The sequence below is a fragment of the Diadema antillarum genome, unplaced genomic scaffold, assembly GCF_040938485.1.
Source record: "Diadema antillarum isolate AM-2024a unplaced genomic scaffold, OU_Dant_1.0 scf00000211, whole genome shotgun sequence".
In the NCBI taxonomy this organism is placed as follows: Eukaryota; Metazoa; Echinodermata; class Echinoidea; order Diadematoida; family Diadematidae; genus Diadema; species Diadema antillarum.
This window is the reverse complement of record NW_027271100.1, coordinates 2,486,869-2,506,942: the sequence shown is the minus strand read 5'-3', so window position 1 is coordinate 2,506,942 and position 20,074 is coordinate 2,486,869. Positions and strand designations below refer to the sequence as shown.

Below are 20,074 nucleotides of genomic sequence, written 5' to 3'. Positions count from 1 at the left end.
GCGTGAACAAAAATTTGTTTTGTTGATTGCACTTGATAGATGAGACTATTGGGCATCCATAAATATGTAAATATCTTCCAAATATATTGAAATGTAATTTAGACAATTTTTTCAAAAGTGTAACGTTTTTTTTTTGATATGTATATATGCCAGCATGATATCAACATGTCGCCGCTTCTGTTCTTATGACATTTTTTGTTGTTGCGCTGTTTTGTAACATTTCTTCCAATTTTTCATTTTGTATGATATCTGTACAAGTATAGGTTTTCCTCTCTCATTTTCATTAGAATTGCATGAGAATTCATGAATAAGCGATCAAAGTTCGAACGGTTTTTGCAAACTCTGGTGACATGGTTCATTTTCAATTTTTGAACATTTTAGATTTTGTTTTCATTCAATTTAGAAAGAAATTTGTTTGTGATATATTATGACGACGTGAAGTCCCAAATATATGCCTAGTTGTATTTCAAGTTCATTTATAGACACACATCTTCGTACTTTGAACATTTCAAGGTAGAAAGCTTTGTGATTTCAACACATATGCGGAAAAGTCTCGAAACGTTGGGCTTTGACAAATGTTAGTATCAGGGATTTGGAGACCTTTTTCTACTTTTTTTTTTGGGGGGGGGTGGGGGTTGGGGGTCAGCACAATAATTCGTTTGTCAGAGAGAGACAGTTAAAATTGGGTGATAGTTGATTGGCAGCCCAGAGAATGAGTGTGTTCGTGTGTGTGTGTGTGTGTGTGTGTGTGTGTGTGTGTGTGTGTGTGTGTGTGTGTGTGTGTGTGTGTGTGTGTGTGTTTGTGTGTGTGTGTGTGATAGTAGTAGAAGAAGTAGTAATAGTAGTAGTAGTAGTAGTAGTTGTTGTTGTTGTTTTAGTACTAGTATAGTAGTAGTAATAGTAGTAGTAATAATAGTAGTAATAATAATAGTAGTAGTAGTAGTAATAATAATAATAATAGTAGTAGTAGTAGTAGTAGTAATAATAGTAGTAGTAGTAGTAATAGTAGTAGTAGTAGTAATAGTAGTAGTAGTAGTAGTAGTAGTAGTAATAATAGTAGTACATAGTAGTAGTAGTAGTAATAGTAGTAGTAGTAGTTATGATAGTAGTAGTAGTTATAGTAGTAGTAGTAGTAATAGTAATAGTAGTAGTAGTAGCAATAGTAGTAGTAGTAGTAATAGAAGTAGTAGTAGTAGTAGTACACTGTAGTAACAGTAATTTAGTTGTAGCAGTAATAATAATAACAATAGCAATAATAATAATGATAATAATAGTAATAGCAGTACGCTGTAGTATCAAATTTACCTTCGCTGATACATGTATTGAATAAATGAAGTATTACGTCTTTGCTGCTATTCGTATAACCTGAACAATGACCCATGTAAGAACTCCTTGAAAGTCAGCTTAGGTTTTAGTGGGGAAAATCATATCAGGATTCACACCATGCTCTGCTTGATTTTCACTATTAAGTCGTTTCAAATTATGATCGTATTTCAGATATAATTCTCTTGGTTATCATGTCATAGTTGATGCAATGCACGAATCCGTACATATAAGATGCAACTGTAGATCGTAACTGTTGACTGTGCAATGTTTGTAAGCTGCCATCTTCATGTCAAAAATGGAATGGTGACGACGGATGGTTTCATCCAATGTTACCAGCGTGATATCACTTTTCTGGCCTGCACTGCTACCTATACTATTGTGGGAGGCAAACTACTGTAAGCAGAAGCCATGATGAAGGCATAGCATGAATCCGCTTCCTCCATACCTTGCCCCTTTAACTAATACATGTAGCTGCATTACGAAGAACATGACTAGTCGATCAACGTTATGACTTGACATGAAATAAAAGGAGAGCACGAAAGGGACCGCTGAGCAACGGGAACATTACTGTATCCGCACAATCGAACGATTATGATGGTAATAAAATCCAACAAAATTATATTGAGAACCAATAATTTCATACGGCGTTGCTGGTATAGATTGTTATCTAATCCTTTTTGATTTGATTTCCATTTCGTTCTATTGAAAAAAAAAGGAACGCGTCGGTCAAAAATCGGCTTTGGATGTAGGTTGGTTGGTTGGTTGATTGGTTGGTTTGTATGTTTGTTTGTTTGTTCGTTTTTGTTTTGTTTTGTTTTTAGCCTCCATGCTTCCGGGTTCCGAGAAATATGAGGCACGAGGTTCGAGGCTAAAAGGAAAGTAAGATAAATGAAATAACATGTACAATACAGCACCTTGTTGATCATGATACCAAAATTCTCTTTTCCATTCTATGTTTCAGGGGAAATAAATTTGCTAGTTCGTTTATTGTAATTATTATCTGTTTTTGCCATGAATATGTATGAGTTGTTAAGCTTTACATATAGGTATGTACAGCATGCAGGGTGACAGTAATTGATTGCTGACACATTGAATTGAATGACCTGTACATCCTCCGTTGCAAGACATACGTTTGATAAATTCATTATGAATAAAAATATAAATACATCATAGTGTATAGAATACTACGTCCATCAGCAGCTGTGACGTGTCTGCGCAGTCAACACCTTAATAATTGTGAGCTATGTTGGAGCACCTCATGTTGATGTTATTTTCTTCTGACGAATATTGATCGTGAAATGCAGCATACCTGTCGTGCTCTATGTTCCATATGACGCTCACCAAATTATTCAACAGCTGCTCACGTTCGTTCGTGTCAAGTGCGTTTTTCATTTGCCCCTTTCGCAGTGCCTTTAGTATATGAAAGTGTGTTTTCTGTACCTTGGCGACTAAGCGTAACAGAAAATCTAAATGCCCTGCGCAAAACATTCCGATAGTTCTTAATCTAACCCTATTTCTCTCTAACTTTGTTAGTGTGATAAAATATATCACAAACACTCGGTTATACAGGGGTTTATGTTGATCATAGAATCAACATGCTGATACTAAAACTGGACGTTAACATATTGAAAGTTTAAAAACGTTCATTACATGAACTTAAAAGTTTCCAGGCGAGGCATAAAGGTGATCCATTCTGCATATCACGAGTATTGATTTCTTTCTCCATTTCTCCTTCCTCTTCTTCTTTATCTTCCTTTGATATGCGTATATCATTACTTCATCATCATCATCAGTAGAAGTAGAAGTAGTATCAGTATTACATGTACTAATAGTTATAATAGTAGTGATAGTAGTAGTGGTAGTAGTAGTAGTAGTAGTAGTAGTAGTAGTAGTAGTAGTAATAATAGTAGTAGTAGCAGTAGTAGAAGTAGTAGTAGTAGTAGCAGTAGTAGTAGTAGTAGTCGTCGTCGTCGTAGTAGTAGTATAGTACATGTAGTGGTAGTTGTAATATCATCATCAACATTGTCATCATCATTATTGATTCAAAGACTGTATCCGGAGAAGGTGTTCCTTTCTATAATCCTTTGTCAGAAAATCACGAAATGCAATGTCCTCATTCATCTATTGTCATTTACGTCGCTAAAAACAATTTTTACAGAATCGTTGTGCTCATGGGAACCCGCAGGCAGCAAAGCGTGCATGGCGTCAATGAAAATAGAGTTCTATCCCTCAATACAAGTGTATGCCTACGTATTGTGAAAGTGAAAAGAAAATGATTTTGTTGTAGCTTGCTTATACGTTGGCCATTCGCATTAAGACCTAAGTAATACATGCAGTTTCATAGTTTAGTCTATACACTGTTACAGTGGCTTACATTGCTATAGCCTCACAAAAACGCATTTACCTAAAGGCCAATGATATGTTTATATCGGCCCCTTTTAATGCTAACAGAAAGAGAAGCGATAGAGAGTGTGAGGTATAATGGTAAAACTATCACCTCTCTACCCCAATTGACGTAACAATGCCATATTGGTTTATGACTTCTGGTTTCTTTCATGAGAAAAACTTACTTTTGAAGAGGTCACTCACATCGTCTGCATTTGTAGTCGATCATCAAATATGCCTTCGGTTTTTGACAAATTTTACAGAATCGCACCGACACCATCGAACGATATCAAAATCAATTGGGAGGTGGGTTACGAGCATAAATTTGGCAAAAATGTGCTGTGTTTCAATTGCAGGGAGATGTATTATGATACTATAATTATACGTCTTTATTTGCCTTTACAAAATGATTCCAGTGAATTTACATAATTTGTCACATTCAAGCAAACATTCTTCATCGGTACTTTTTTCCTTTGTAGTAGTTTTTGGTGAAGGGAATGGTCATCTATGGAAAATGTAACTCTTTCAATCACCCGATCTTCGGAAGAGCATTTTAAGCATTCATCGAATGTAATCAACAGCCAATTTTCAGTTACTGCTGTGAGTGGACACAAGATGAAGCTAACTTCATATCAAATATTATTTGCTTCCTACATAGTGCTCAATACCTTTCTCCGAACACCATTTCCACTTAACACGCTATCCATGGTCAGTCAAGTATGCGACTCTTACTGGGAAACAGGATTAGTTTTGTCGGGGTTTTTTTTTATCGCCTGCTGCTTCTAGAAGAGCGAAATCAAAAGCTCTCCCTTTCTTCTGCTTGTCGTTCATTTATCGGAAGCGCTCTGCTGATATCAGTGAACAGCTATCACAATCCTCGCTCACGGCGATCTTGCGTACATGGAACACCAATGCGTCTCTTACAAAGGTTGCAGAGAAACATAAGTAGCTGGAAATGTAAATAGATAATACATTGTAGACAGATTGAGATGAATGATTGCATGTCAGTTGAATGTTCCATCCTGTTAAATCGTCCTGGTGTGATGACAATGACTTGTATGAAAATCGTAAGATCTTCAAAAAGCTGCCATAGCAACAATTGCATGTAGTAGTAGTAGTTCTTGCATTCCATGTATAGACAATACTTTTTTGTACAATGCCTACAGATAATTCGTCCACATAGGACGTGTTAGTAACAGGCACGGTAAAGATGAGCTGTTACTCAAAGAAAAAAAAGGGATTAAGTGATGATATTAAAGAAATTAGCTTTCTATGACATTCCATGACATTCTATTCTCAGCTCGGCCCTGTTACTATGACAACGTAACACTGGATCAATGCACAACAACTCACGACATAACTGAAAATGCAATGTGTTGGTTATCAAATTGATCTATGAGTGTTTCCATATACATTATAGCTGGCTGTATTACGTGAATTTCTGCTGTTTTCAGTCACGTCCAAGTCAATTAAGAGCGAAGATCATCATGAATATTACAGCGATATTGTTGTTGCTATGACAACAGTGATACAGTGAGAGCATATGAGAAATATGCCGACCCTTTGTAAATAAACAGCCTATCCAGTGTTAATTCAGTTTTATAGATATGTAGCCATTTCAATAAAGATGGATTCTTCATCTGAAGCACTTTAAGGTCACGTTCATGTCACATTCTTATCGTTTCAATGACAACAGCTGCCTGCTATATGAGCAATCCTTCCCTCACGTACGTGATAGCTTTTGATAAATCTAGACGACACACTTTTGTTTAGAACGATGACTGTTTTAAAGCTAGCGCACGTTTTCAATTTGCTATCCATCACTCTCTTCACAACTTCACCATGATTGTTGCCTTAGCTTTGGTTATTTGAATTGAATGCTTTTTATTTTCTTGTACTTTCTGTTTCACTTAAAAAAAGCATTTTGCAATTTTGCTATAGAGAAATACACTTTCCTTTTGCATGTTTTCAGGACAAACATTTAGATGATTAAGCTCTGTTATAAACCTTGCGTGATCGTATACTATTCGGAAATGACACTTTCCATATAGGAGCTTTCTTTCTCAGTAAAAGTACTTTCTTGGTTAAACAATGCCTAAGCATTTGCATGATTATGACCTTGCTTTTCTAGCCCCTGTTGTACAGACAGCCAGACTAATTTCAACAATAATAACTGCTAATGAAGATGTTGTCGATTACTAACATACAATTCAACAGAAGTGACAGAAATAACTCTTCGTTTTTAATGCGGCCAATCTGCATACAGTGGTAACTTTCACATAAACGTGAATAAGGATTTATAGGGATGGATTCTAGACCGATTAAGAAATCATTACAACAAGAATATTTTCTTACCTGTGTATGAACTCATTTTCACAGCCAAGCATCCTTATTTTGTTTGTATTTTATTGGACACGGGAAAATGAGGCGTTTGCATTTGATTAAAAAAAAAAATGAATTACTGTTGTAATACAATCCACATGCAGGGCCGGCAAGATAAGAAAAGATGACAAAACTTAGTTTTGTGCTAGATATTCCAGCAACACCAAAATAATAATGTCTTTGTCTCCGAGATGAGCTGGTCTATATTAAGAATTTCCTTTTTGTGTAAGTCTGATAAAGTGCGATGAAAGTCAGTATGGCACAATACATTGTGCAGTTGTTGTGTGCTTTGGAAAATAAGCTGCATGGCCAACCCGCAAGGAGAGAGATGTTTGCAGATATTTAGTCTTCGGTTATTACTTGCTTTCATAAACCTCTATGCAAACAGTACTGTATTCTCAAGAAGAGCAGCTACAAGAACTCATTCCATTAACCTTTTCTGTCTTGATTGTTTGTTTGTTTGTTGTTTTTTATCTTTATCATACCGAGTGTAAGGGCATTTTGTCGATACAATCGTCTTGTTTTCACCTGAAACTGACTCTAAAGTTTTAGTATTTTCCCCCGACGGACTTCGTACAACGAAGACACAAAGTGAAGAAATCCTTCAACTATTATGGGCACGTTTTCTTAATATAGCATTTGACCTCTCACTTGAGGGTCTATCCACTTGGGCATTTCCCACTTTTTTTTTGCCCCATTTGACATGCCTGACTGGGCTAAAAGCCACATTTGAAAAAAAAAAGAGCCTCTCTTTCTGTATCTTCATTTGTATTCAGGAAATAAGAGGAGAGCAAGAGAAAAGGGATGAGAGAAAGTAGATAGAGTGCGAGTGAGTGAATTATGTGTCTGTCAGTTGTTAGCGATTGTGTTTAATTCGATGTGTGCAAACCAGATGCAGGTTTTGTGGTTTTCAAACGTATAGGCAATTCCGTAATTTATGGGAACAATGAAATAAATATGATTTTATCCCGAAAGTTTGTTTAAAGCATGTTTACATTTCATACAATGTTATTGTGGTGTGTGTGTGTTTGTGTATGGGGGGGGGGGGTAATACACACTACCACCGATATTTGTTCAGATGTTTACCCCACCCCATCCTATCCCCCACTATATCTGCCTTTCTCTGTAGGCCATGTTTATCTCCATTTCAACATATTAAGCAGTTCAACATAATGATCATACTTTGCAGGGAGGCATAGGTTCATTTTGATAAAGAATAGACCTATGTTTTAAACCCCAACACAAACACACACACGCACACACACACACACACACATACACATACACACATGCACACTCTTATTGACGAACCAGAAAAAGACAATACAGTCATCGTTTGTCAAATGTTATAGTATTACTGACATCAATATAGAGATGTTTTCTTCTTCTTATGTTCTTCCTTCACCGTCTTCCATCTCTCCCCCTTCTGCCAGATCTAAGTGATCATCCCTTTGCTGTAACTGATCTCACCTGCACTGTAACCCTACAATGCCTATCTGCCTAAATATCACTTTGTCCAGCGGCAAGTTCATATCAAGCTATCAGGTACCATAGCTGTAATAGAGTGCATCGAAGCGACTGGCGTAGTGCGCTGACGGATGCAAGCTCTCGAGAAATTTGTCTCCTCACCTAGAGCATTCCGAAAAATGTCAGGTCTGCCACTGCCAGTAAATTGCCCGCGGGTATCCATTATGAGAATACTGGAGTGTTGTCTCGTCCACACTTGCGAGGAAGCTTGAAAGCTCGGCGCATGCGGGGAAGTCGTACATCAAAGTTTATAGGACATCACAGGAAATCGCCTTCACATTCTGTTTCGCAATGTCGCAATTATTATACCATGGAAAAGTACATAACAGAGGATCTCCCCTGAAGTACGTTCGCCTTTCAAGGTGCCTTTGTTATTGTTGTTGCTATTGTTGAGGACTACACAACCAGTCAGAAACAAACTGAAATATCCACCATCGGAGAGACATTTTGCCCAGCGAAGTTCGTCAAGTGCGGACTTGTGAACCTACAGGTAAGGCGCCTTTTTTCCCCTTTTACTGTATGTATCAAAATAATGCATCATTTCAGAGCGCAAAATTTCTATCATTGTAGTATTTTTTCTCTTTCTAAAGTTGTCTGCGTATACTATTCTTATCAAGATTAATAAGACCTATTAAATTCCCGAGCTTTCTGTCTTACCACGATGTGTTCTCGTCATATAACTCGATCTAACTAACACGGTCTCGTCCTATTTCGTCTCGTGTGTGGTATATCTTGACCGAGATGTTCATATCCTGATCCTATAAATGTTAATCATTATTCAGACCAAAACCACGATTTTATTATTAAGGACGTTATATTGGTTTTTGTCACCTATCCATTTCCTTCCGTTAATCAATTCGTCAGTGAATAATGTATTGCAACATCCCAGCTCCTCAAAATAGTTACACAGTGAGGGGACACCAGTGGATAGAAATGACATAGGCCTACTTCACGCTAAGCCACGATTTTCTAATCTTCTAATCCTGAACGACTAAATCCTTTGATAATATTGTCGCGCATGTATAGCCTAAAAAGGAAAAACACCAAACTAAAGTTTTATTGATAGTTAACTTCATCGATAGTAAACTCGTCCTCATGATACACGGTTCATATTGAAGCTGTATGCTATATGTCATATTCTATTCTGGGGCTCTTTTTTATTATTTTACTTCATTTGTCATCATTTAAAACAGTTCATATCTTGAAAGAACATCAAGCTGTTATTTGTAAAGTGACTGCCAAATGTGTTGAATGTTATTCTGAAAGCTGCGTATCGAATGTCAAGACACTATTTGACAAATGATATTTATCACCTTGCCTCTTTAAGTTTTCTCGTATACTTTTGGGGTGTATTGTTCTACAACTTTTATGTTTGTATTTTCGCAACGTCACCTTCTCAATGTCTGTTCGTCAACTCAGTTTTAAAAATTCGACGTCAATTTCACTTACATCGCTCTGGGAATGGGCAGTCACAGTTATGGCCAAAACGCAATGAAAACACCGCCCTGTTACGGTACCTTCACAACGAATTGAACAGGCTAGTACAGTGTCCCTTATAAAGAAAGAAGGGTGTAATTCAAGGCCAAATACACAATCGTGTATAGCGCTGAGTGTATGAGAGGTGTGAGAATTTTCCTTTTCATGGATGTATTAGTCAGCCCTGAATATCAGCTGTTATGAATGCAAGAACGGTACTAGAGGAACGATTCAGCTACAACGTCATAAATGCTTAATCTGGTGACTCCTTATATAAAGAAGAATGGGATCCAAGCAAACATGTGGATTAAGGAATACAACAATATTATTAGAACACGTAAATCAGTGAAGTTTGACGAAATTAATTATTAACATCCGTTCGAAAGTTAAGATTTCTACAGTTTCGGTGCCGCCATCGCTTCGTAAGAAGACCACTGAACTATGACGTTATGTGGCAGTATGTGCAACTTATAAAGAACATGTAAATACAATTAAGCATACTTTCACATTTCTAGAATAATGGAAAGAGCACTTTATTTACCTTTTTCAGAAAGCAGTGGGAATAGTATTACCCTCATATGTTAGTAATATGCCGAGGAAATGTACACTTTTTGTGAAAACATAACAATTTCAAAATTCTCTTCATATTTTTTTTTGTTTTTTGTATCGTTGTACACACATGACGTAATCAACTGTAGAATACTATAGTCTTCTTATCCAGTGTTGGCTGCACTCATACAGAATCCATATCTTTTGAATGGATTGTCTGATTTTTATTTCAAACTTAAACTGCTGTGTTCTGCTAATAATTGGGTTTCATTTACTTTAGGGAAATGCCTTGGAGGACTGAGATTCGGTGTCGCTAGTCCTAATCTTCAAGTTTATACAAACACCTATACTCTACAGCTCGTTTCTAACTCCTACATTGAATCCTTCTGTGTCACTAAGGATATGATAAAATAAAAAATCCTTTGTAACTTAAAATAATGTAAACACTTAGGTAAGCTAGGTTTACTCATAATCCGAATTTACCAGGATAGCCTATCATGCATGACTCCTCCCCCTTGAATAATGATTCAATGTGTATAATAATATCTTTGCTCACCAAAGAAAGTGGGATATGATTGCTACAAACATTTGCGTTTCATCCAAGTTTCATCCAAAGATATTTACTGCTTCCAAATACAGTCAGGACTGAATACTAGAACTAAGATGAGACATTCAGGTTTTCTTGGCGTTCTTCTCAGCTTTGCTAGCTTGTAACGCCAGACAAATCCGTAAATCCATGGTGTCTTCCACGCCACTCGGTAATACGTAGCCTTGTTAAAAGACTGTAACTCTCTGCCAGGGCCAGTTCGCTCCATAGCTCATGTGCACTCATGTACAAATTACATCTCGTTGATTCTTAACTGACTAGGCACATCAGAGCTGCAGCATAATGCATTTAGTAAGCTTGCCCGACGCCACAATTTATGAAATTCAGCTTCAAACAAAGAATGAACACAGGTGCCACTTTCTTCTTCCTTTTTTTCTTCTCATCCGGAAACTGAACTATACAAACTGGCTTCTATCGCCAATGAAAAGCTGGGTCTTGCTCCATTTTGGTATCTTGGCTTCTCTCTATCTCTTGTGAAAACTCTCTCCTTTCCTCTATTCTAATTACTAAAACGATCACAGGGTCTTGGACAAAGGCTACACATTATCCTGGGCTACCAAAAAAAAAAAGACAGAAAGAGAGGAAAACAAATACTTTGAGCATGTAGAATGAAGGGATAAGAGCGGCGACGATTTAAACCCACGCTTCAGATATTAGGGTGTACCTTTAACTCCGCAAGGTTATATGTACATTGATTCCAAAGTGTAGGATGGGTACTACATTAATTGCTTAATTCTATATGATCAACTGCAGATTGTAACCTTTACCCATAACATATTATGATAAACAATGTAGCAAAAATATGAGATTATAACATTCATCCTTTATGGTATCTGTATGTTCTGGATATAGGCCTAGACGTCGTCTTTGGAGCAGTCCCAAAGGAGCAATGTCGCTACATCTATTTCATCATACTTTTATTTCATTGTACGCGTATTTCATCATAAAACCGTGTCTCTTGACAAGAAGATAAAGTTCAATTCAATAAGGGCTCTGAAAATGATTATGAAATATTGTTTGTCAATTACGTTTCATAAAAAGATGTACTTTAGGTATCCTGCTGAACGGTGTGGTGCCAGATGTCATGAATGATGATAGAAAACTATCATATTTCAGCACTTCTTATGTCCTCCTCAACTCATTAAGATTGAAAATAACATCTCAGTATTTTGTTTATCTGTAAATCATATCATGCCTTTTTGCTTTATAATGACATGTAACTGAGCTTTATTGCAATTTTATTGCTTAGATTACGACACTTAATAACCCTAAAACCACACATAAACTTGCCAATATGACTTACGAAACTGAAATAAAAAACAAAGAGACAAAAAACAAAGAGTGTACTCAGCAAGCAATTTCGTTACAACGAAATGCTATTCTTATATTACTACGGGAACTCCCCTTTCAACGATTTAGCGAGCAATTTGTGGACTGATCTCAATTTGGAAGAGAAGCAGGGTGAAGGATAATGTGTGAGCCTCGCTGATTTGAGTTTGACAGCCAGTGGTGATCAATTAGCGAATGGTGTTCACATCTACCCGGTGGTGATGTGATTGGTATTACCGGAAATAGGCATCAGTTGGGGAAAATGTCAGACTCGTTTTGTGCGATGATGGTTGCTGAACAATCCATACTCGAAGCAAGAGGGTGAGCAAGTGCGTGAACGTCAGTCTATTTGTGTTTAGCTACAAAAATACATCCAAGTACACATACATTGAGGTCGAAACGATTTTTGTTTCTTTCGTATGAGTCAAGAGAGAACTGTTTTGTATCTCGGAGAGTTGTGGATGATATGACTTGAATTGCCGTGTAAATGTTCATTACCTATATACTAAAGAAGTAAAGATTGTTTTAATATGAAATAAACCATAGCGTGCTGAATCAGGACAGCATCATGTACTAGTAGATCGAAATAATGAACATTCCTAATTCTTGACGACCACTATCATAAAAATCAAACAAAGAAACAAGCAAGCAGTGATGTCTGCATATAAAAAAAAAATACCGATTTTCCTCCCTGCTTTGACTAAATAATATTCTTTCACAAGATAAAAAAAGGTATAGAGTGTATGTACACGTAAAAGAGATTATATTTCATGTGTTCTCCGATGATAAATAATGTGCACGGCGGAAATTTCATCCAGATTAATTCAAATATCATAATTGACCAACTCGGGACAAGCCTTTCCATAATATGATGCCTAAAATTCATCCAACTTCATGAAAGCAATAAAAACAAAAAAGTGCGATCCGTCTACGCTTTCACCACCGAGGGAGAATTAATCATTATAGTGACTATAAAGACGTAAATAAATCTAATTTTCAAAAGTTGACATCTGTCACGTTTTCATTCATTACGTGACTATCCGAACATTATTTGGAATCATCCGATCCATGTCGAATATCATGTTTGCTCTTAAATTAGGACGTGCTTTAGTCCATCCAGATGTGTTTGGCATCGATATGAGTCCCACGAATGTTACCATGCACCAGAAAATCACGTCGCAACCAATTCATGGAAACAGCAAAAAATAGAATTCGGAAAAGGAAACAATTGATCACTGTAACTGAATGTTGTAAGGAACAATTATCCTGCCCAAGTCTTTAGCCGTACTGAGCATTCAAAGGCCACGTGACGGCCTCCCTCAGCTAACATATGGGTGTACTCAGCCGGTCAGTTGCGTAGGTGTTCGTGATTATTACTGTAATTGTTGAGTGTGTCTTTTATTATGTAAGATGTATTTACAATTAATGTTATTCTGTATTGCCCTTTGTCTTTGCCTTGTGTCTCCTGTTTCATCCAGGAGGCAACCTAGGCCTTTCATGTTACATTGTTTATTTATATGGTAAAGAATGTTAAACAGAAAAAACAACACACAAACATGAACTTAAACACAATGGACGAATCTTTTTCAAAACGCCATGGTAAAAATAGTTATTGTACTACAGTACCCCCTCTACCCAAAATGAGATTTTAAAAACATTCTTAAACTTTGAAAAGAAAACAGATGGCAATTAAGAAAGAAAAGTCACGATTTCTTGACCAAATCACTCATTGTGCAGCTTTTCCCTTCGGTCTACTTGCAGTCAACTTTGCAAGTTTATCAGGCTATAATTTGGTGAACGGTAATCATACATGCAAAATTGCATGCATAACGTTATATATTATATACAAGCAGGCATCATTATACATAATAGGTATATCTGTTTATTATATAAAACATGTTTGTGTGTATGTGTTTGTATGTGTGTGTTTGTGTCTGAGCTCCTTTTCAAATATTGACGTTATCTTTGTAGACGTGTCAAACGTGCGATTGGAAAACTATTTACTAATTGCACAAACACAACCATTCAGTATCTCATGCTTTAATTTCTTGGGGGAAAATGAATAAAAGTCTCAAACATGGTTGAATATGTGTGATAGTATCATTGGACACCTGCTAATTTCCCAGGGATCAATATTGCACGTATTCCATCAAAAGTTTAATGCTTGATTTCCATCGACTTATCGACGTGGCAGCTGAACTTTATTTCTACCAGACTGTACCATCCTGGACGTGACACTAATAAGGACATTTCACCTTCCTAGCTACGGTATTGGTCTGCCAGTGTTTACAAGTCTTCCGCTTGACTACAGAGAGAAGTAACGACCCGACAAAGGACTACCGGAAATCGTGCGCAACACGCCCGCGACCAACTTCCAGGTTGCAAGCGTGTTGAGTATAACTTCAGCGGCCAGAATAATCGTTGGCATTTTGTGAGCTGGCTTTCATTATGTCCCACACTTCTGGCATATAAGGTCGTCATAATTTGCATCACATGCCCTCCGTTTCAAAGGGGTTTTCCCGCGAGAAGACGACACCCTAAGCTTCACAAAATTAACGGTCGTTATTTTGTGTGCTCTTCCACACTACAGGTCACGTGATTACTGGATGGATGGGCACTAGAGCTCCACTCCTTTGGAATTGGAACGAAGGAATATTTTATAGGGCTGAGTTTCTGTGCATGGTGTGAGAAAACTGTTTGGATTGGACCATCACTAATTCATCATGGCATGGTAAGAAAATATTTCTCTTTATCTTAAACCGGTATAATATGCTTTAGAGAGGTTTTCTTCTCATTTTTTGCGAATATATGAAAATGAAGGCGTTCGATATGATTAATGGCAAGAACATACAGCTCTAATGCTATGCAAGGCTATGGCCTATGGTCTTTACTACTAAATAACTAAGTATCTTAGAAAAACTGTTATAGACAAAAAAAAAAGCATAGTGCTGAGTAGGGAAGCTCCGATAAAAAGGTGAAGGTTTACCTTTTCTAATCTCTTTGTATCCTACTAAAATATTCCTTACTGTCATTCTAGGGATCGGCAAGCAGTCCGCATACACTGTATCCCCCGACCGCCATGAATTCAAGCTTATGGCTATACGATGGTGGATTAGGGAATTTTATTCAGCCTAACATATGATTTCACATGAATGATACACCAATCATTCTGAAGTTATGAAAGAATATAACACATACACTTGTATCAACAAAGCCTCTAAGATGTCGGCAGTCACTTTTATGAACACCATTCAATGGCATCTTGTTATTTTGTCTCTTTTTTAGGATAAGATTCTATGAATGTATGATTCAAAGTAATTGATTTCTTGCGTTAGGTGCCATTTTGTTGAAATACATATAATTTCATCAAATTAGAAATAAATTCTTGATTAAATTTCCTATAAAACTGCAAGCTTTTCCCCAGTAATGACAGACCACAGTAAATGCATAGTGATTACATAACTTTCATACCACCTTACAAGGGGTACTCTTTTATTGCTCTACAGTCTACAGTCAAACTCATACCACTTGAGTATTAGAGCGTTCGGAATGTAGCTTTGTTTAGATTCATACTCAGCATGAAACGTATGGTATATCAGGTATACATATAAGTGATATATTATACAGTATGTCGCCCCCCCCCCCCCCCCCCACACCGAAAAAAAAAAATACAATCAGATTTTTGCGTTGATAACTTCCGATATGATGAAACTGTCTAAATGCTACTTCAGGCTCTTCAGATATAACATCTTAGCTATATTTTGCAGAAACCCCACTCAATTTGGTTAAGTGGTCACAGAGAAAAGCAGATCGTTGTAAAGCATGTCATGAGTCTAATTTTCCAAGTTTAGCACTTGGATGATCCTGGAACTGCATATTCATGTTTGAACACAATGGACAGAACTTGAAGGGAAGGGATTCCTGACATGCTCTACAAAACTCCTCATTTCTCTTCGACCATTGAAGCAAATTAAATGGGGTTTTCTGTAAGATGTGGGTATCAAGTTACAGTTTTATACCGTGAAATTGCATTTGGATTGATTCACTATTTTCAAAGTTATCATTGTGGAGGGTCCCGTTGTAATCTTTTTGGGACATACGGTATTGTGGACATGTTGTCAGTAATTACAACGTCTATTAAAATTCTGCGTATGAAGTTGTCTCAAGCTTCCAAGGTTTGCAGCCATTTAAGATTCATTCTTTTTATACTTCTTGCATTTAGAATACATTCCGTTTGATATCCTCGTTCAATAGAAATTTAGATTGATGAATCATACATTGAAGCAATAAAGTAGCACTTGTGTGTTATCTCTGCAGCGATATTTAATATCGATATATTTCAGTGATGATCTTTAGAACACATTTGAAGTTTTGAACAAATTTGAATTTGAAATTGAGACTATTTTATTTCTTTCGTCAGAGCATGGATAATGTAGTATGTAACAGCATTAATTTGTGACTATGTATATATGCTTTTATTTCTTAATTACAAAGTGTCACTAGTTTTGATAACGTCAACTCGTTTGTACTCAAAATTATTCATGATTTCATTCATTATGTTCTATGGAAGAAGAAAATGAAATAAATTGAAATAAAAACTGAAATTGAAGTAAAATCTTGCCACATAACATTCATCCGTAATCATAGTTGACATTCGGCTTTCCATTCATATTTTCTGTCGAATTCTAGAACAACAATGAAATAAATTATGAAGGCTGGTGGTTTATCAATTCATTAAATTTTTCTGCAAAGAAAAAGCAAAAAAAAAGGAAGAAATTTGAAGTAGGCCTAAGTATCTGTATAACAAGAGAATTCAAATTACTCTTTATTGCTGAAAATATCTGCTTATAACGCCTACACACTCATACACATTTACATACAAAATGACTCATTGTCACGTTGTGCAGTGTAATAGTTTTTCGCGCTAGTCCCTCGATATTTCGCGATAATATCGTTGCTTCTGTACTAAAAATAATAAGGCAGGGCTAACAACCTTGTTGTAAAGTTTCCTGTTGTGTCTGCAAACACTGCTGGGAAACGAATCAAGAGGATAACAGATTTTTTGGAAACTCACTTCCGCCACATAGGAGGGCAGGAGGGACGATTATGTCATGGAAAATTTCCACTGAACAAAACTGAGAGCCAAATTTTTGACACCTTTATATTACAAAGCCCATTCTTATGTGACTCGTAACTCACGATATTCAATGTTCCCACTCCGGTTGTTTTGTTGACTCGTGAATGAGGAAACAGACTTCTGTGGCACAAGCAATTATATAATATTGACTGGCCCTGAGGGAGGTACCAGAAAATATTGCCCAAACTGAAAGCATATTGCCCGAGTCGAAGACGAGGGCAATATGTTTTCAGTGCGGGCAATATTTATCTGGTACCTCCCGAAAGAAAGGCCAGTCAATATCATAATTATTACCTATCCCTTAGGTAAATTAAGAAAATATGTGAATACGGCTATACACTGATTCAGATGAAGCCACATTTGACTACCTGTAGACCATCAACATGTTGAATAATTACAAAATTGTTCATCAATGTATATCACTCAACTCCAACTTCAAAGATACATATGAAGTTGTAACAGGCAAACTTCAAAGTTCTGAACGCTCTTACACTTTATTTTTACTGTAAAACTGATGGTCACTGTGCAATTACTGAGCACAAATGGACTAGTCATTGCCTAGTGCTGCTGTAAGTGGTCGACCTTGTATGAGCTGATTTATCAGCGTTCTTCTGCGGTGCGTGTAACTGACACCCTGGACGTCGTGGAAACTTTTCTTTTCGTGGTCGATCGGAATGTTTACGTTTAAAAGCCCCCTCACACCTGAGCGAATGTAGGGGGACGAAGGGGGACGAATGGGAAAAACGCACGAAATGCGCGCGAATTCAACGATTTCAAATAAAATTGCCTTCAAATCATCCGATTATAAACTAAAGTCAAATATGATTAACGAACGGTCAGCGAAGGATAACGATTTTTTGGTTCACTTTTTTGAGTAAATTGCGGCCGAAGGCGAGCGAAGGGTGGATATGACCCGATAAGACGAACGAACAATGACCAATGGTTTGATATGGCGTGCGATTGGAAACGAAGACGAAAGAATAGATCAGGCGTTCTCGTACGTGTGTGTGCGCTCCTCGAGGAGTATAAAAGCGACCAGGGCCCCATTTCATAAAAGATGTTAGGATGACAACTCTTGCTGGAATGACAACTTCCCACAGCAAACAGCCAATCAGGAAGCTGTATTCTTGTCGTTACCATGACAATTGTCATTCCAGCAAAGAGTTGTCATCAAATCAACTCTTTATGAAATGGGGCCCTGTGTCCGTCCGTCCAGATTTCAGTGCAGCCAGAGAAAGGTGATTACCTTTTAAAGGAAACTGAAGAATTTTCTGTCATATCCAAATTGAAATGAAATGAGAGGAGAAGCAATATAAATAAAAATTTCTCAAATTAGGAAAATCATAAATCATATGTTTTTGTTGAATTTGTCTCATGGATTCTTAAATTACGACATTAAAAGAAATAAATGAAGATATTCTGTTCATTTAATCATCATTGTGCCCTTACTTCCTATGTCATTTGAAGTTTGAATTGACAGAAAAGTCTTATTTCCCACTTTAGTTTTTTAACTTTGATTTTGTTTGAGGTTATAGTATAGAGACATAAAGAGAACCAAAACTTATTTTTCTTATTTCATTTATGTCTCCCACTCTGTTAAACTGGTCTTTTGTTATCATTGTTATCTTGAAGGGCATTTCCAAATGAAAGACAACATGTCAATTTTTGCAATTTTTGCTTTCGTACCTTGGAGGACAAAAACAAATGCGTTTCCTCATGCATAACGTTTCCCTTTATATTGACCTACTAGTTTGATAGCCAATTGAATTACCTCAATTTGGTATTATGTAATATACATTGATTTTCATCAAAATCTTCTATGAAAAGTATGAACTCGAATAAGTGTTTCCTTTCTTTTTTGGGGGGCTGAGTGTATATATACACTCAGCAAAAAAAGAAGGTAAACACTTGTTCAAGCTCATATTTCTCATGGATTATTTGGCTAATACAGTACTGGTGTTTTAGATACCATATTCAAGGTTATTTGATTGGTGGATTAATACAAAGGGAAATTGTACGCATGAGTGAACACTTTTTTTCTCTCTTCCAAAGCACAAAAGTAAAACTTGCAAAAATAAACAAGTTTCATTTATATTGATTTGATTTGATTTGATTTGATTCAATTTGATTTGATTCAATTTGATTTATTTCCGCATTCAATCTAATACAAATTGAATACAAATTTTAAAAGTACAAAGACAAAGAATAACAAGTGCACTGAAATAAAACTATATTAGAACACACATAGATACACATGAGTAATTGCATTGAGCAGTATACATTCACAGAAACATAAAATGAGGCGGGCTGCATCTTCCATTTTTCTGAAGAAACTTTGAAACTTTCGGGTGGAATGTTTATATATGAGTAGCGTGGTGAGTGGCTGGTCACAGAGAGCAGCTCAGCATTCGCCAATTTTTTCGTCAGGTCATTCGCTCGTATTCGTATCACATCGCAATCCATAGTTTGTCGTAGTATCTCTTAGACTTGCCTTCGTGTATGCATCGCTATTCAAATTTAGTAAAAGTCAATCTTGGTTTCCCTTCGCATAGAAGATGGCAAGCGAAAATACGTTTGTCATAGTATCTTCGTTTCTATGCGCAAGTCATATTTAGTCATCGGGTTGCTTCGTTTAGGGTCCTTTCGAGATCGGTCCACCTTGGCAAAAGCGCGATGAGGGACTATGCGTGATAATAGCACACGAACGATAAACGAACGATTACTGCAGACTAAATAAGAGATGCAAATGACAGACGATTTTTCAATTCGTCGGGAAATTTTAAACATGTTCAAAAATCCCGTGCGAATTTGAATAATCGCAACTGTTAGTTCAGAAGGTGTACGAACCCAAACACGAAGGGTAAATATGATGTACTATCAATTACCATTGAAAACGATTTTTCCAAAAATGCCTTTCGCCAGTCATCGCAAGTCATATTTCAGGCAATTCGCTCAGGTGTGAGGGGGCCTTAAAGTATTGAGATGGGGAGAGAGATTCCACTCTCTCTCTCTTCCAACCTCCCTAAACCGGAAGACTGCACTGTTTGCACACATTGTTTTGTGTACGGTGCGGTGTGTGTAACCGACACGCAGCGACGTGGCGAAAAGCATATTGACTGCTGACCTCTAACCCTGCAAAATAACAACTCCTGACCTTTAACCCTGCAAAATAACAACTGGAATTGCCTCGCAAAACTCCCTCGTATAGGTAATAATGTTTTATATTTATTGAATAGTAGCCACATCATGGACTGTGTGAATAGCGCAGAAGTTGTCTCAGTAATGCATCTAGGGTAATTATGTTGCCACACGTCAATCAAGGTAAGGCTTACACTGAGGGGTAGGGGGTAGGATTG

The 20,074-nt window shown here is 36.9% G+C and overlaps 1 protein-coding gene across 1 annotated transcript in view; it reads left to right on the top strand.

Moving 5' to 3' along the window:
* The first annotated feature begins 14,137 nt into the window (after positions 1-14,137).
* LOC139724369 (potassium channel subfamily K member 18-like) overlaps positions 14,138-20,074 on the top strand; it is a 35,235-nt gene continuing 29,298 nt past the window's right edge. The window contains exon 1 of the mRNA XM_071635520.1: positions 14,138-14,312. Coding sequence (XP_071491621.1) covers positions 14,305-14,312 — 8 coding nt within the window. The 5' untranslated portion in view covers positions 14,138-14,304. The remainder of the gene's footprint in view (positions 14,313-20,074) is intronic.